The sequence below is a fragment of the Apis cerana genome, linkage group LG10 (genome assembly GCF_029169275.1).
Source record: "Apis cerana isolate GH-2021 linkage group LG10, AcerK_1.0, whole genome shotgun sequence".
NCBI lineage: Eukaryota > Metazoa > Arthropoda > Insecta > Hymenoptera > Apidae > Apis > Apis cerana.
This window is the reverse complement of record NC_083861.1, coordinates 7,455,932-7,474,405: the sequence shown is the minus strand read 5'-3', so window position 1 is coordinate 7,474,405 and position 18,474 is coordinate 7,455,932. Positions and strand designations below refer to the sequence as shown.

General features: G+C 47.5%; 2 protein-coding genes across 16 annotated transcripts in view; one reads left to right on the top strand and one right to left on the bottom strand.

The window, feature by feature from the left end:
- LOC107997470 (pair-rule protein odd-paired-like) overlaps positions 1–7,722 on the top strand; it is a 31,265-nt gene extending 23,543 nt beyond the window's left edge. The window contains exons 2-3 of the mRNA XM_062081065.1: positions 3,897–4,066; positions 5,333–7,722. Of these exons, the coding sequence (XP_061937049.1) occupies positions 3,897–4,066; positions 5,333–5,656 (494 nt within the window). The 3' untranslated portion in view covers positions 5,657–7,722. The remainder of the gene's footprint in view (positions 1–3,896; positions 4,067–5,332) is intronic.
- LOC107992450 (uncharacterized) overlaps positions 1–18,474 on the bottom strand; it is a 116,441-nt gene that overhangs the window by 71,759 nt on the left and 26,208 nt on the right. The gene's annotated exons all lie outside the window — the stretch shown is intronic.

The following is an 18,474-nucleotide window of genomic DNA, read 5'->3' as shown; positions in this document are numbered from 1 at the left end:
TACCAGAAATTCTTCAAGGTGTGAACCGTGGCGACGAAAAAGCCTCTTCCTCCGCTTGCTCTCCCTCTACTTGCCGAGACGGAAGTGTATCGGCAGTAAATCTTACGGGGTTTGTGCACGAACCCTCTACGTTTCGCCGCGAAAACTAAAAATCTCTCTCTCTCTCGAAATTTCCAGATTCGTTTGCTTTCTAAAAAACGTGTATCTCTTTCTTTTTTTTTTTCCTCTCAAGTAGCAGCAAGAAAACGCAAGCGAAAGTTTCTTAAGATAATTCCCCTTCTGAGATTTTCAACGCCTTGGAGCACTTCTCCAAATGGATTAAGAACATTCCTCGATCGATTCAATTTGCTCGATTGAAAATTAATCTCCACTGTGAATCTCTGCACTTCGAATAATAAGTTGGAAAGAAATTTTCCAAAGACGAATTCGATCGGATCCAACTCGAGTTCGAGATTGGGATCGCAATTCTTCCGATCCTCAACTCAACTTTCTTCTCGAACTGTTCTCTTTGGAGACGATCCGGATTCGGGACGTGGGTGAAATTCACGTTGCACACGTCCGCTCGGATCGAAGACGCATGCGCGTTCCAACTACTCTCGGCTACTCTCTCGCTCGGTTCGATCCCGGCCGTAGCCAAAACGATTATAATAACTATTTTATCCGGCGCGGATCTGGGCCATTGTGCCTCCCCATTCTGAAAGTCATAACACGGTGCCTACACTGCCCTTCGGGAACTGCTCTTCGGGGCCATGCCTCCCCAGCCACGGGTACACCGTAACCATGCTGCACCATGAATCTCCACTTTATGTATACGCGTCTGCGTGTCCCCTGTGCACGCTTGCTCTTCCCTCTTGTCCCACCTTCGCCAACGGGTTCGTTGCTTTACTTCTGCATCCTGTTTTCCAATAACAAGAGATCGTTCGAGAGAACCTCTCTTTTTTATTAAACCACCAATTGAGTAAAAATTTTCAAGTTTCGATCCCTGGAATGTCGATCGATAAGTGTCACTTTAGACTAAATCGTACAGTTTCGCGATTAAAAACCCGCGTTCTCTCATTCTTCGTCCCTCAATCGTTGGAACCGATATACACGGGAAATTCTTCAAGCTTGTTCGAGGTTCCCCTTCAAGGGAAGGAGAGGGGAGGTATCTCCCCAAGATTCCAGCGTCTCGTCTCGACTGGAAGGTAAAAGGAGAGAGACACGCAGGATCCGTGTGTATCGAGGCACACTGTTTCCCATTGGACGAGGCACGCACACGCACGGCCCCGCACACGACCAACCCGGGGGCAATATTTCACGGCATATTGTTGCCATCTGCACACGCAACCCCGCGACAGAATGCACGACGTAGGAGAGACGCGAGCTTTTATTTATCTGCTATTTATTTGCCAACGCGCTCGCTACCGAACCGGCCCCGCCGGGGCTCACGACCCTGCCGGGGACAGATTTGAAAAGTTATTAATCGTCCCGTTTTTGGAAGGAGCACGCCACAGGGACGCACACTCTCCTTTTATACCGGTGAGGGATAACCGGCCTCTCCTCTTGCCACCTCGAGCCAACCAAACCCCGTCTCGATTGGCCGTCGAGAGGGTTCCTCGAGGAGGTGCGAATCGATGGGTGGAGACACCGAGGATGAATCGAGGCGAAGCGTCCTCTTCGATTGTATCCGAGAATCGAACGAGATGGGGAAAATTGAACGCGGAAACGAGCTCGATTAAAAATTAATAATCTTCGGCTCGGACAAACTTTTTCTTTTAAAGCGTCAATTTCGATCTTTTCTCTTTCTCAGACAGTCTCGAAACAAAAATATGAATTGCTTTCGACGAAAATTTCACCGACTTGCGAAACGAGCATCTGTGTTTCAAAAAAAATTATGAATTAGGTGGCTGACCTAATTTCCTCTTCGAGCGCACTCGAATCTAAGATCGTACCCCGATAACTCCGTCTTTCGCGTGTAGCCTAGCTTACCTTAGAATCTTTCGTTACTGGGAAGGAAGTATAAATAATACAAACTGGAGTTCCTCTCTGCTCTTCGATCAGATAAACGCGAGGGGAGGGAGGGAGGGATCGTAAATTTTCTCTAATAAAGTTTCTCGATACGGTTCGCGGTTACGCGCGTGTATCGTGGGCAAATTGCGAACAAACGTTGAAACGAGCGTGATGGTGGCGAGTCGAGGGGGAAGGGAAAGGAAGGAGGAGGGCAGAGGCACGTGAAACGTCAGATAAGACGGCGACACCGGGCGCGCGATCGCGCGGACCGCTATCTTTCCAGCTTCATAAATATTTAAGACGCCTTCTTATGACGCCGCTGCCATAAGTACCCGCACCCCGACACACGTCCGACCGATTTAAATATAATCTGTGTCGCGGCGATACGTCACTGTAACATGGCAATGTTATCGCGCTTTTCACACGTGAGATGAATAACGACGTCGCCCCGATCCCCCACGAAAACTCACCATTCTTGCGCTTCCTCGTCCTTTATATCATATGCGACTTTCCTTCCCATCGCGGATACATAGTGGAAAAATTAATTTCCATATCGCGAGTTTTGTTCAAAAGAAAAGAATAAAAGAAATAGAAATGCAAATCGAGATAAAAAGGTATTTTCAAATGCCAGTTAACAGATCTTCTAGGATCTCTTATTGGGGAGATTGTTTGTTCGTTCTTCAACCGCGTAAACGAAATTCGTAAACGGAACTGGAACTTGTCTCGATCAACAACAAGTTGAAAATGAGGGAATTGCTGGAATATCGATTTCTATCGTTTCGCGTGAAGCGAATTCTTGGAACATTATTTCCCTCGTGTTCCACGAAATATATGTATATATATATACCGCGAATATCTCTTCGTTCCCAGCAAACGTTGAATCTCTAGGAATTCCCTCTTTCCTCTACCCTTAAGCTTAAGAGGGAGGGCAAAGTTGGCCTCCACCATTTTCCCCATAAAAAAATCCGCCAAGTTTGCGCTTCCTGTTCTCGCGTCTCCGCCACTTCTTCTCAGATGGAGAAAGAAAGAGAGAGAGAGAGAGTCGAGAGGTGGAAGGAGGCCGGAAAAAGGGAGTGTATACGGGTGGAGGACGGGGTGTGAGCCGACGGTAAAATATATTCCAGTCAACTTCCGGTGGAAATAAATAAGAGTCACGCCACACGGTCTCGTTGCGCCCCGACGACGACGACGGTGGCGGCGGCGGCGGCGGCCATTCGTGTGCAGGGGAGCTTATCTCTCGATATCATTGCGCCTCTCCTCGCCCCCGGGCCAACCGGAGGAGAGAATGTTCCACCGTTGCTCATCAAGATATTCGCGAAATCATGACGTAAAAGCGATGCAATCGCGTTTCGAGCAGGCTATTGTAAGTTCAACGAGAAACCCCGCGAGCATCTCCCTTGGGAGAAAATGCTTTTCCGTGTTCCGACGCATCCCTTGCCAGATAATTGCCGCTAGTAGTTAACGTGTTCCGGCTGGAAATGTTTCGGAACATCTCCCCCTCCCTCTTCCCTCGAGGCTTCGTGGAAACCGATGGAACAATATTTCCATCCTCTTGCAAATCGATTTTTACTTGGAATCGCGCGTGATGCTTTTTTTCGTTCGTAATTGCGTACGAAACGAGGACGTTAAGGATTCGAGAAACTTCTAAAGTCTCGATTCTCTCGGGGGAAAGGGATCGTAAGAGATTAGGTAAATTGGTGTAAAACGAATGGAGAAAGATCGTAGCGGAAAATTAAATAGTGGACAGAAAGGGAGGAAAAGGAAATGGTTAACATTTTCTACTCCGAGTTACGTCTTCTCCTCGAGGGAGGCAGATTTCAATTAAGCATCCAGCGCGTGGAGACGTAGACACCGGAGCGCATCGGACTCAATTACAAAGTCATTAATTTCCCGTCTTCTTTTTCCAGGCGAGAAACCGTTCAAGTGTGAATACTCAGGCTGCGAGAGGCGGTTCGCGAACAGCAGCGACCGCAAGAAGCACAGTCACGTCCACACGTCCGACAAGCCTTACAATTGTCGAGTTTCCGGCTGCGACAAGTCGTATACCCATCCTAGCTCGTTGCGCAAACATATGAAGGTACGTGCGCAATTCCGATTCCGATTCCCTTCTTCTACCTCGCCGCTGCCAATTTATCCCCATTCGTTCGCTCTCTGCCCAATGAATGAATTTTCATTCAACGTTTTTGAATTTTCTTTTTCTTTTTTTTTTCCCCCCAGTTCGATTACTCGCAGAAAGAAACGATCGATCGCTTTCCTTTCTGTACAAATCGAATACGATTCTGCTCGACGATTATGCTCCTCGTTCCAAGAAGGATGTTTTGCACGCTCGATAATTTTAATTAATCGCTTTTCTTCTTCTCTTCTTTTTCCATATTATTTCGGCTTAATCTCTAGATCGCTCCCTTGCGCACGTCCACCTAGACGCTAGCCGAGAAAGGGGCCTATCGTGTTTGCCATTTCGTTTCACGCTAGGAAACGATAGTGGACACAAGTAGTGGCTCGAGTAAAAATAAAAAACAGAGAGAGAGGGAGAGAGAGAGAGAGAAAGAGAGAGAGAGAGAAACGGTTGTGGGAAGAGTGGCTGCCGGGTATCCAAAGATTCATGCACGAACGGCTACGGAATCTTAATAGGAAATTATCCGTGGCGCACGCGGGGAGAGACGGAAAGAGAAGCAGAACCGTCCAAAAGGCAACTCCCGAGATACGTGCGCGATAGGTTCGTCGGATAGGAGCGAGCGCCTTTCGCTTCTCCACGCTTTTCGCCGGCCCGTGATTCGCGGAAGGCAGTCGTCGAGATTTGCTCACTGAATTATGAACGAAGGACCAAAAGAGAGTGGAGAGAGAGAGAGAGAGACAGGGAGAGAGAAAGAGAGAGAGAGACAGAGCCGGATAGATGGGTAAACCTACCGATCCCCCCGATCCCGGTCTCTTCGGTTTAACCAACGCGTGCTCCTTTTGCTCGGCCGATGGCTCCCTTCATCTCCGAGATACCGATAACTCTTACCACGATCGAGACACGCAATCTTCCACTCCTCTCTGCCCTGCAAAATCCTCCTCGAGTTCGCGCGCTCGTTGAAAAACCAATTATCCGACGACATCCCAATTATAACCTAGTTCATCTCCGAGTTTATTTCGGAAAACTCGTATCCACCTTCTCCTCTCCTCGATCGATCCTTCTCGCTTCCTCCTTCCCCCTCTCCCCCAGCGCGCATCCTCTTCCCAGCGTTATCCATCCACCCCTGGCAAATCCTAACCAAGCATCTAAGCAAGCTAGCGCGGCCCCAAGCCGTAGGCTCCAGTTTGAAATTTCCCGCGAACGTTAAGCCCCGCCTCCTGATTCCAGGTGCACGGTATGACCCTGGGTGAGGGCAAGATAGGAGGGGGTTACGAGAGCGAGGGTGAAGAGAGCAGCAGCAGCGGGGGTAGCTTGTCCGTGACCGGGCACACCGAATCGCCGCAACCGCCCCCGGTCGTCCCGACAACGACCACGACCAACCCACCGTCGAGCCATCCTTCGACCAGGGGCCCAGAGTTGACGGAGTGGTACGTCTGTCAGCCGCCAACGGTCGGTCCCCAGCACAGCCCGTTGCCGGGCCCACCGCCTCCCCATCACCTCGGTCCGCACCACTTCAACCCGCTGATGCATCACCAAGCGACCGCTTACTAGTTCCTCCTCTCCCCAGGGATCGAGGAACGAGGTGGTCGATCAACGAGGATCGCCGCGGAGAATTTTTTCTCGTGGAGAATGGAATAAGTGAGAAAAGTAAGAAAAGTAATCGAAGAAGTGCGGGAAAGGTTTCCGGGGGAACAAGACGCTCGCGCAAGGAGGGGGGGCGGGGAAGTCGAGAGGGATATCCGCCAATTCGAACCAGCTCGAAGGAACGATAATTTGTATATATGAGGAGGCGGATAAGAAAACGATGGTACGTGAACAAGATATTTTGTTGATATTCTGTTAAGAAATCGTTTTATGCGAAAATCGAATTTTGCGTATTATACGTAATTTATACGTATATTACATTTAAGTGTTTTATTTATATATATATTTTGTATTTTTCAATTTTTTTTTTTTTGTTTTTTTTCTTTATTTTTACAACGATAGCGAATTGCGAATTTTTCGAAAGGATAGTTAAAAAATTTTATTTCTACAAAAATCATACTCGATTCGGATAAATGGAATTCTTTTTCTTTTCCTCGATTAAAAAAGTTTATCTCGAAACGTTGATTCCGTCCGTTCTAACGAGTTCGTTGAACGATAAAAGATAGATGCGAAACTAGAGAAAAACGTTAGAACGTGACGGATCAATCTTTCGAGTAACGTTACCATTTACTTCATACGCTGAAATGTTCACGAAAAAAATCGAAAAATTGCAGATCGTATTGTCTAATAATATATTCAATTTCCATGGCGAACATAGAACTGCACAATAACAAGATTCAAAGTCCAATAGTAATCAAGTTACCTCTATCCGGATCGCAAGTGATGGTTGTGACTGTAAATATGAATTAAATAAATATCAATAAAAATGAATTCGTAGATTAAAATAAGACGATCGTAACGAGAGAGAGAGAGAGAGAGAGAGAGAGAGGGTGAGAGAGAGAGGATGAGAGAGAGAGAGAGAGAGAGAGAGAGAGAGAGGATGAGTGAGAGAGGATGAGTGAAAGAGAATGAGAAAGATGAGTTGAATGAGAGTGAGAGAGAATGAGAAAGATAGCAAAACGAAAGAGAGGAAGAAAGATGTCATCACGCGTTCTCGAACACGAAAAATCGTGTCTCGGCAATCACAGCGTTACGAATTATACGAAAGCAATTTCCAACGGCGCCGCTAATACCAGCCACGTTCGTGCCTCGATTTATCAATCGCGAAACAAAAGATCGGGACTCGTCGAGAGTTCCGGTTTAATCGTTCCTCGACCAATCGTACGCACTTCTTCGCAGATATAATTAAAATGTTGATAGTGGAGCGAAACGATGTTTTAATGCCGGGCACGATCGGTGCTTGGTCGAAAAGTTAAACGAAAAAAATAAAAAAAAAAAAGAAAAAAAAATAAAAAATTAAAAAAAAAAGAATAAAAAAAAGGAAAAACAAAAGAAAGAAAAAAAAACGCGGCTGTATTCGAAAGTGTTAGTGTACATATTATTATTATTATTATTATTATTATTATTATTATTATTATTATTACTATTATTATTATTATTATTATTATTGCTATTTAGTTAGAATTATTGATGGTAAAAAGAGGAGCGAGAATCTTCGAGGACGATAGAAAAAATTGAGAATGGGGACACTTGTAAAATAATGTATTACTGTAATTTCTATTGTGTGTGATATTCTGTAAATACAGAAAGAGAGCGAGAGCGAGAGCGAGAGCGAGAGCGAGAGCGAGAGAGAGAGAGAGAGAGAGAGAGAGAGAGAGAGAGAGAGAGAGAGAGAGAGAGAGAGAGAGAGAGAGAGAGAGAGAACGAGAGAGCGAGCGAGCGAGCGAGAGCGAGAGAGCGAGCGAGCGAGAGAGAGAGAGAGAGAGAGAGAGAGAGAGAGAGAGAGAGAGAGAGAGAGAGAGAGAGGAGATACTTAGAATGCAACGAGCGATAAGAAATAGTATTGTAATAATTATCATTTTTCGTTGCGTATATGCTTAGGAAGAGACACTTGGATGACCATCCACCATACTTGCATCATGTTATATCACAATTGTTTTGCAACCGAAATATATTGATGATGCGATATAAAATATCGTCTGATTTATTGAACGAAAATTATATCATTATCCATCATCTTTTCGAAATTTTGTCGAAAGATGATAAAGGAAAAGAAAGGAAAAAATAACTCGAAGTATATTCATTCTCTCTTTACGTTGAGATTATAATTCGCGCTCGGTTATACTTTCTCGGTTGTACGTTCGATTTCTTGCCATGTTTCCGAGAGGTAGGAATTCATAAATATACGACTTTAACGTCGTATAATTGATCATTGAAAAGTTGGCCGAACGATGACAATGCTCCACGCGTGGAACATCTCCGGACCCTGGACGACCTTTTTTCGTATCGCGGAGGCGGTGGATACTTTATACTTGTATTGTAACGAAATTTATGAACGATCGAGATAATAAAATGCGACGAGGAATCCCGAGTGGCTCGCAGTTTCGGGTGAATATCGGCCGACTAACCATCTTCCCTTGATCTCGCCACCGAGATTACCTCGTATATCGATAAATAATAACTTTAACGCGAGGAAATTAACGTTTCTTTTATTGCACGGCCTGATACCTGCCCTCGCACGACAACTTTACGACCACGAGCTCGAGGGGACAAATATCGCCAAGGTATCGCCGAAGGAAAACTCCTCTCCTTTTTCATTCGAATCGAGACCAACTCGAACACCAACCTCTCCAACACTTCTCCATAAGAAAAACGTCCCATCGGAAAATTCTAAAAATCCCTCCACGATCGAAAAACCTCTCCCACGACGATCGACAATTAATCGATCGCCCGCGCGCCACCACGTGTGCTCGCGGTGCTGCTTCGTGCCGTGCTACGAAAACCTCGAAAAAAACAGGAGTCCAGGACGGAGGAGAGGATATACGCGTACGCCCGATGGCTCCAAGATTTCTAGATGAGATTATGAGAACAGTTTCCTCGCGGGATTATAAATAACACGGGAGGGGAAAGGTTCCTTATTAAACTCGAAGCCCGCGCGCGGCGATCTCTCGATCGCGCCCAACGATCCGAATATAAAAAATCGAGCAATTCGAGGAAGAGAGGGAGGATGGTATATACGCGCGTATATGTACGTTCCTCTCTCTTGAAAGAGAGAGAGGGAGAGGGAGAGGGAGGGAGGAACGAGAGGTTCGTCTGTGAGGATGGCGCCACAATGTGTCTAGGCACCTACGCGAGGAGGCGAGGAAGAAAGGAGGGGAAGGGAAAGGTGGAGAAGAGAGGAGAGATAGCATCGGCAAAGAAGGTGGACGCGCGAGGGGCCATTTTATTGCTCGATAAGCAGATGAATTCGTCAGATAATTCGTGGCCCGGATGCAGATGATTTTATTAGGCGAAACGGCGGCACCGGGGGAACGGGACGAAAATTTTTCGGTCGGGCACACCGATTGAGATGACACACGGCCCCGGATGAGAGATCCTTGCCAGATTACAGAACAACGGACGCACGTACATCTTCTCTCTCCGCCTCTCCGTGTGTCTTTGCATCGCCTCGCGTGATCGATGGATTTTCCCTCGCTTTTTGTGCCACCGACTCTTCTCCCCCCCCTTACACTCTTCCTTTTACACCGATCCATCGTCCGGTTCGTATTTCGTTTCGAATTCTAGCGGCTGGCTTTTTTTCGTGGTGAAAAAAGAAAAGAAAAGAGAGAAAGGAAAGAAAAGGAGGAGGAGAGGAGAAAGAGAAAGAGAAAGAGATCGTTACAGCATCCAGGGCGAATCGAGCGGAGGAGCTGGAATATTCGCGAATATTTTTCGCAAGCGTGACTCGACGTCCGAGGCCGGGACCGTCCAATCAGTCAACCGGACCGCAATCAAACTCTCGTCGTTTCACAGAAATCATGGATGGACGAAAACAGCTGGACCCTCGTCAGAGAACGCCGAATAAATATCGTTCCGACGAAATAGAAGACACGCGGAGAAATAGAGACGAGGAGGAGGGGAGAAGAGGATTCCATGGCCCGGTGGCCAGACGCGAAAAAATAATTCCGTCCCCGGGAACGTCCTTTTGTCTTCGCCTCTTCTTCCTTCTTTTTTCCTCCCTCCCTCTCTCTCTCGTTCCCTCGCGTCATAAAGCCAGATTCGTATTAAAGGGCACGACACATAATTAATGCCTGCCGGTCACGAAACGCTGCGAGAGAGAAAAAAAGAGAACGAAGAAAGAGGAGGAGGAACAGGAGGAGGAGGAGGAGAACGGTTCTCCGGACTTTACAAAGAAACGCGTACACCGAGGACCGCACATGAATTCACCACGCACGGTGCGTTGCTTGCAGTGTTGCATTTATGTCGCGTGCCGGCCACGTAACCCCGCAGACACGGTTGCACGCGTGCGACACTCGAAGCGCGCGGAAAACCGCCTCAATTAAGAGAATAATTAGTCACGAGCTGTTGAGCCAACTTTTCTGACCACCTTCTTGCTCCCTTCTTCATATACATGCATGTATATATATATGGAATGTAATAATAATAATAAAATTGAATAGCAAAGACACAAATTTTTTTAATTTTTCCAAAGAAGGAAAATTTAACCCAACCGCAGTTAGAGCGAGGAGAGAGATTTACAACGAATTACAGCGAGTATCGTTAGCCGATGGACAAGATCTCGTGCGACATCCGCGGGAACGACGCTTAAACGACGATGTAAGAGGATTAAAAGGCCCTCATTACCGCTCCTGTAAATCCTCTTGTTAAACCTATTGATAAATCATCGTGGTCGCGCGCCTCGCCTTAACCATCCACCTCGAAAGGGTTGGCTCACGAAAAATCCTCCAACCGGATCCGAGGATCGTTCAACGAGGCATGAACCGTCCCTTGAAAATCGCATCTAACCGATGCGAAATACGGATTAATCGGCGCGGAGAGCGTATCCCAAAGGATGGATTTCGATCGATTAAGGTGATCCACGAGAGATCCATTAATTTGACGCGGTTGTCGGTTCTCCTCCTCGGTCCTTTTTTAACATATCGATCGATCGACTATTACCGGTTCCGCGGCGACTGTTAATCCTCCGCGAGGCGATTGATAAATCACGGGGAACATTGTAGGTTCGCGCGACTCGAACCCGCGGCCGGACACCGAGAGTCCGGATTAAAAAGCGCAGCATTTTTCGCCTTGCCGGCGATAAATCGTCGTGGTCCGCCGAGGGGCCCGCCTGTTGAAGATTCCCCGCGAATAAATTACCCTATTGATAGTTTCATAAATAATACAATTGTGAAGATTCCGAGCATCGAGGAACGTATGATTTATCGAGGCATTGGGTGCAACAGCCAGGATCGTCGCGAAGGCACGCGAGTGTTGCCTTCGATTTTCGACAATTCGAGGCGTGTCGTCTTACTTTCGAGGAGCTACATGAGTTTCGAAACGAAACGAGAGATTTGGAGAATTGGTCATTGGAATATTTATGATCCACGGAGGAAGAGATTGATTGGAATGGAAGAATAATAAAATAATTTTCCAAGAGATTCCGATCGAGTATATCGGTTACGGGGAAGCACGATCCGTGATGGAGGAGCGAATTCTCGAGACAGTTCTCACCGAGCATCGTGTTCCACCGAGCTGCTCGTATAAATCTGCCCGAACCACGAGTTATACGGGCTGCTAGTCGTCTCGAGCGAAACTTTCGCCGCTTTTTTTCCCCCTCCCCTTCTTTGTGCTTCATTCGTTTCTTGCCATTCGGGCAAGAATACACTCGATTGCCCGATCTCGTATTCCGAGGATCTTCGTAATACGTCGTAATTCGCCGTATTTCGTGGAAGGAAAATCTCAACACCGTCCAAAGACGAGAAACGACGTATTATTTTACCAATCTCAGAGTAACTTCGTAACCGGAAAAAGTGAACGCGGCAAATTCCCGAGGTGGAGAGGGCATCGATTACTCCCTACGTCCACTCTTCTTCCCTCGATAAAGCATCCCGACGACGATCGAAACGAGCGGTGTTAAGGGGTTAGGAGCTGCTCCCGCCAAGTGAAACTGTGTCGTGCGTTTCGAAGCCGGATCGGGCCGCTCCTCCGTCCATTCAATGAATAATACCTGCTGGTGTTCGAGGCCGTGTGCCGCACAATGTTGTTGTACCCGACTGAGAGGTTGGTGTGCGTGCGCGGCCGCATGATCTACGGGGGTTATTACAACGGCAGCAAGCCACGACGAGGCGAGTGCTCACCGAGAATACCCGAGAGTACCCCTCCCTCTCCTGTACTCTTTAGCCTCTGCCACGATATAACATCCTCGCCCCCACCGGACACCGGCTAAATAACGAGTCGGCCGAGCGGCGCGTTCGCGTATTTCTTCGCGGATGCTCGAAATTAGGCTAGCTGCCCCGCGGATCGACCTACGTTGCAAACTTAGGAGAAATTTACGAGCACCCGGCGATATATATCCTCTTCTTGGAATCATTCGGTTTCTTGAAATCGAGCGAGACCTCGGAAGGAGGAGTTTTTCGGCCTTACTTGCACGGGAAAAGAAGAGAGGTGCGATCGCGGCTGGTCGAATTGGAATTAGAGCGAGGGATTTTGTCTCACGCGTGGAACGGCGATGGGGTGGAACGGTGGGGGAACGAGAACGAAAGTTGGAACGAGCTGGCACGAATATCGCGAGATGGTCCTTACCAATAACCGGAATTGCACCGACCCGCTGTGAGTAGTTTTCGTTATTCGAGCGTGAAGTATTATCACGAAGGAGGATAAATGGAGGTAGGCCGTGGTGGAAGAGGAATAAAAGAGGTGGGCCAGACCAACATTTACCCGTCCGCTCTGATCCGACGAATGGGAGGAACAGAGGGGGAGGGAGAGAGAAACGAGAGTCGAATGAGAATGAGAGCCGGAAAGTGCAATTTGTAGTCGCTCTCATTTGTCACTGTATCTCTCCCTCCGCCTCTTTCACCCTCCTCTCCCTTCCTCTACTTTTCATCGTTCACCTTCTGCCTCTCTCTCTCTTTCTATATATATATACTATTTTTCTTCCTCTTCTCTCTCTTTCTCCTCGCGTTCGAGTCGCGAGTCCTCTTTCTGCCTTCCACTTGTACGCATTCGCGTACACGAATGATACTCCCACTTCTTCTCCCCCTTTCTCTCGCTCTCTGTTCGTCGTTGGTCGTTTTTTTGACCGCTGCCACGTTTCTCTCGTATCGTTTCTCCTCGCCTCGCGCGTGTATATATATATATATATTTATATATATAACACGTATATATATATATATATGCATCCACGGGGGAATCTTGCGAGATAATAAGCTGATAAGGGATTTATAAATCCACTCTATGCAAAATACACGCGCATCTGTCAGACCGGTGGAATCACGATCTCTCTGTGATTAGCTCGGTTGTGTACCCGTGTTACGATCTTTTTCTATTTTCTTCTTCCTCCTCTTCCCCCCGACACGGTGCGCGCGTGTAACGAACAAAGGGAAAAAAGAAATTCCACTCGTTAGCATTTCGTGGATGAAGCGAAGAGAGAGAAAGAGAGAGGGAAGGGAGAGAAAAGGGAAATTATCGCGACATTTATCGCGATACTTGGATCGCGTGTCCAACACGCTCGATATCGACCAATTAATAACAATACCTAATACCTACCTTTGCCGATCTTATTCGCTCCCTGAGAGGAGCAAGTAAACGCGAAACGTTTTACAGGTTCGCGAGGATAATAATGACTTGGTGAAAAAAAAGAAAAGAAGTGACGATTTCTTGGAAGAGCGTTCACCAGCGTTTTCGAGGGATCCCCATTAAAGGGGTTGGGACACTGGGTGGAGAGCCATATCCCGGTATATTAACACGTAACACATCAAAAACACGTCACACGAGGGTACACCTGCGCCTCGACTATCCCCTCGACCAACACGCTTATACCTTATTTATGCCCTGTAAAGGCTGTGTTTTCGACACACAAGGGCCCCGATGGAAATCGAAACGCGCGTCTCATTCACGTGGCCCGGTTATAAACGTCCGCGTAAATTCGAGGCTGGTTAGAGATCGTAAAGTAGCTGGATACTCTCGATACGGCTCGCCACAGAAGAGAATCATAAAGTCCGTGTTTGGTGTTACCACTCGAGAGAGAGAAAGAGAGAGAGGCGAGGCATTCTCCATCCTATTTCGCCAATTCCAATTTTTTTGCTCGATATATCGTAGAGCACAAGTTTCGTTCGATCGAAAAATTTAACATCGTCGAGACTTTCGTTTCTCGAAATGGAGAAAAATTGATGGAGCAGGTGGAAAATTCAGCGGAGAAGAAGATTCGCGGGAGAAGAAGATGCACGATATCGCGCAGAGGGATCGAGCAGCTAGGAGGAATGGTCGACGGGCTAGCTCGGTACGAAACGGTAGCGAGGCAGAAAATAGGCCGATCCCCGAACACCATCGGTTTTTGTCGTGACAAGAAAAGGAGCGACGAGCCGGCAGATATCTCGATTAGATTTACAGGCGCAACTACGGGTCGTGCGGTGGTCCCCGTGCGGTGCCTGACGTTAGCAATGCGTGGCTGCCACAACAGGCCGTCTGCTCTTATTATTATAAATTATTTATTTGCATTTCCAAATGATCCTTGAAGAATCACGGTATTATGCTAATGCGGAGATTAACATATAGGGAGGCCCGGCGCGATATTTCAACTCGCCTCACCATTTAGACTGTGGGAGTCTCTCTCTCTACTAGCCAACGGTGTTTGATCTCCACACGACTCGAAAGAAAGGCGCGGGCCGGGGATATTTTATCATTTCTCCCCCGCTACAAAAAGATTCGTACGGCCTGGCCGGGAATTCCTGGCCTGGCCGGCCCCCAGAAAGGGGAGAACAATGCTTTCCACCCTGCCAATCCTTGGACGCTCGATCCGGGAAGAAATACAGACACGCACGCGCACGATCTCTAATTAAAGTCTCACGGGCCTCCGAACATTTCGGCCAGCAAAATTTCACCGTCCATCCGTTTCCCTTTTCCTTTCCTTTCGAAAAGAACGCTTCGTTGGTTCTCGATCGAACCAGAAGGTCGAGAAAGTAGCGCTCCTAGTAATCCGTTTAACCACGGCTTACGACACCGGGCGTCGTGGAACAAAATTCGACCGAGTTTAGGCCGCGGCTTGGTCAGACGCTCGCGAATTAAAAGCGCGTCGAACCGTCGAACGTCGTAATCTTTCGGCGTAATATATCACGGCGTGGCTGGAGGGCAGCTAATTTTCGCGTTGGCGGTCGCGTTTCGAGGAGACGGTGGGAAGGGGGGAGAAGAGGAGGTCGAACGACTTAACCAAACGTAATTAACGTTGGCCTATCATTATGTGGTAGCGGGACCACACCCTCGTCACATTATATGTTTATAAATCAGGGCGGAGAACGGGTTGTAAAAAAGAAAGAAGAAAAAAAAAGAAACACGAGGACGAAAATCGAACGAAGTCTCCGGGGGCGCCTCCTCCCGACCAACCGGGGGAACGAAAGGAGGAGGGTCGGGGAGAGGGCCTTGGCGTCCGTTGGCGAGCAGGTAGAGGAATTCTTATGCTAATGATTTTATGATCGTGGAAATGAATGCTCGTCATATTTTTTTAATCGCCTGGGTTTCCACGTAGCCCGCGACCGACCGGCCACAGAGAAAGAGAGAGAGAGAGAGAGAAACACTCCCCTCCCTCTCCCCCCATCCCTCGTGTTATACACTCGCGTTCCTCCTTCTCCCCCCTTCTCCCTCAGAGAAATCAAATCCTTTCCCCGCGTCCAACGTGTCCACCACACTTTATGCCCATCCGTTTTTTTATCCTCCAGTTGTTACAGTCTTAACCGGGACGGGTGAGTCTTATACTCATAAGTGTACCACTCATAATCGTAAAGTAAAACTCGCGCGGAGGAACGAGCATTCCAAGCCATTTTTCGAAACGGTACGCTTTCTTTCGCGAGAACCATGGGAACGGGACGGATCTCAAACTTTCGAATGTATCGAGTATCGAATATCGCTAGCGATAAATTTCCATTGCTTGGATAATTTTGGATAATTAGTAACGGGAACGTGACTACATTCGATTACAATTGATGCGCTGATGGGTTAATCGAGATGGGTTAATCGAGGATCGTAGCAGAGGGAGACAATTGTAAAGAAGAAAAGAAAAAAAAACGAAAAATGCGATGGAAGAATAATGCGAAATGGAAAAGCGGAAATGCGTTGCAACGTTGCATCGCGGTATCAATGAGATTTGTTAAACGGATAAAGCGGGGAGAATCATCGGCGCGAAGAAGATTCGAGAAACGAGAGTGGTAACTTAGCTTTCCTAACTAAGGAAAACAAGTGTGCGTGTCAAGTGGCGTGTAATTAATCGTAATCTAGATCGTTGTGTATGTTGATCCCCGGCGCGAAGAAACCAGGTTGTGCAAGAATCTCGTTTCATTTTCATATCAATCGCATCTCAACTCTCTCTATCCTCGTCCCTTTTATCCTTTCATCTCGTTCGACTTCACGGAACAACACCTTTCGATAAATTTCAACTTCAATTCCTCCGCTGCTCTATTTTTCCCTTCCTTCCTTCCTTCCTTCCTTCCTTCCTTTCTTTCTTTTTCTTCTCTCTCTCTCTGTCTCGTTCGAAAGAAACTCACGAAGGCGAGATCCTCGAGGCGGTGGCTCGGCGAGTGAGACGTCGAGGGGAAACGGCAGAGAGACGCGCCACGGAACATGCATTACGAGGTAACAATTACATTGTGTTCGCGCGAACCGCGTATGTAAATGCAACCGTGAGGAGCCGACGTGGACAGTGCGTATAAAGGTGCTCGCGCAACCAGCGACTCTCACACTGGCTGGTTGGCGGGCAGGTGTGCCAACAGCTGAGTCCAACCACCCACACACACGCACACACGGAGCTAAGGCCAACTCCGACACCTTGATGGATACTACCGTGTCCCTGTTTCGCGTTGCATTGCGCAAGGTGCATCGTGCCTGTTTTCCTCCGCTTAACGAGCACGGATAACGTAATCCTTTCAGGCCTATTGTGCCCTGTGTAGCCGGGAGAAAAGCGATCGCCCGCTCTGATCATTCCGTTTCCTAATTTCCTACTCGGACGAACATCGTTGCGCGAGAAAAACTTTTGCCAATCAATTCCCCCTCCCTCGACAAGATGCGACAAAGTGTTGGAAAGCACGGTTTCGTCTACGAGAAATAACGTTGGTAGAAATGGAAGACGAAAGTTTCGCAACGAAAATAGATAATGGAAAAAAGGGAGTATCTCTGTGATAAGCAAACGGTTGAACCGGTTGAAATACGACTTCCTCTTTCGTCGGAAAGTGGCACTGTTTGGCTCGCCTCTCTTTTTCCTTTCTTTCCTTTCTTTTTACGCACGTATCACCAAGAGATTGCGAGTATTCCTCTTCCGGATTTCGTTGTTGGCATTCGTATCGGCTCACCGACGTAACGGATATAGCCGCGATAAGGGCACGAAATCCTTGAGCAGGTGGCCGGGCGGCAGGTCTCTCGACAGGTCAGGAACGGTAAACGCCTTTAAGACCATTGTAAAACGCACATGCTCGTCCAACATTTTTACAAATGTTATATAGGTCAAAATTAGCATTCCCTACCGTTAATTGCGCCCGGAACACCAGCCTTCCCCTCTTCCCCTCTTTTGGTTAAGTTAACACGTGTACGAAACACCTTTGCAACGCCGAAAGGTGTTGGCGCAAGAAAATGCGGGTCAAGGGTCTGTAGCGTGTTTCCTTCGAGATTTCATTGATTGAACGCGCGTTGCGCGGCGCGCAAACCATCGTAAATGAGAGAGAAAAGAGAAAAGAAAAAGATCGCAAAGGGATATTCCTCTTTCGTTTCAATTTTTCTTTGTCGAATCTGAATCCAGGAAGAGGAAGAGGAAATCCGCGATGGCGGAGGATGTGGAGGCGTCCGATTGGACGAAAAATTCGTGGTGCAATTCGTAAGATCGAGGAAGGGAAAAAGAAAAAAAAAAAAGAAAGAAAGAAAAAAAGGAGACGAGAGATTGCGTCCTTCTTCTCGGGATTTGAAACAACAATCTAATCGCGGACGCCATTTTGTTTCTGCCTACCGGAGCAGTAGTTGATATATGATCCCATTGGCTACCAAGCTGTTCGGTTCCCAGCTCTGTACTGGACAGCAGCCTCGACCTCAACCTTATGGTGGTTGCTATATAGCCATAAGCCGGATTCACTCTCTCTCTCTCTCTCTGTTTCTTCGGTTGCCCTGGCAATTAAAATTCTTTTCCTCCCGCCATGGTTGCTCCTGCATCTTCTTCTTCTTCTTCTTCTTCTTCTTCTTCATCTTTGTGATCCTTCTTCTCGATGCTCGGTCTGCCTTCACCTTCTCCCGTCTTCTCTTCTCCATTCCGCTTCTTACTCCACTTCTTCTTCTTCTTCCTCCTCCTCCTCCTCCTCTTCTTCTTCTTCTTCGTGTTCTTCTTTCGCATCACCTCTCGGTGCGCGCGGAAGATAGGCGTAGCAATTAAAACTGCCCGCTCGGGCCCGGACGTTTACACGATCCTTAACTGCTGGTAGCGCGAGGGTTGAGGTTGGCAACTGACGTGGCCAGCTTAAGTAGCCGGTCAAGGGAAACGGGTAATTATACGAAATGTCGGCGTTTTCGAGCCGCACCGAGCGCACTATCATCGAGTCGAGGCGGAAAACACCTCGACGATTGAGCCGGCTTCGTTAACCATTTAACCATTCCCGATACTTCGCCAATGTTCTCGAAAAACATTCGCGATAAATCGGATTAAGATAATTCGTTATTAAAATGATTCTCTCGATTCCAAGTTTTCGTTACGATCTCTTTCGTTTTAAAGAATTCTAATCTAT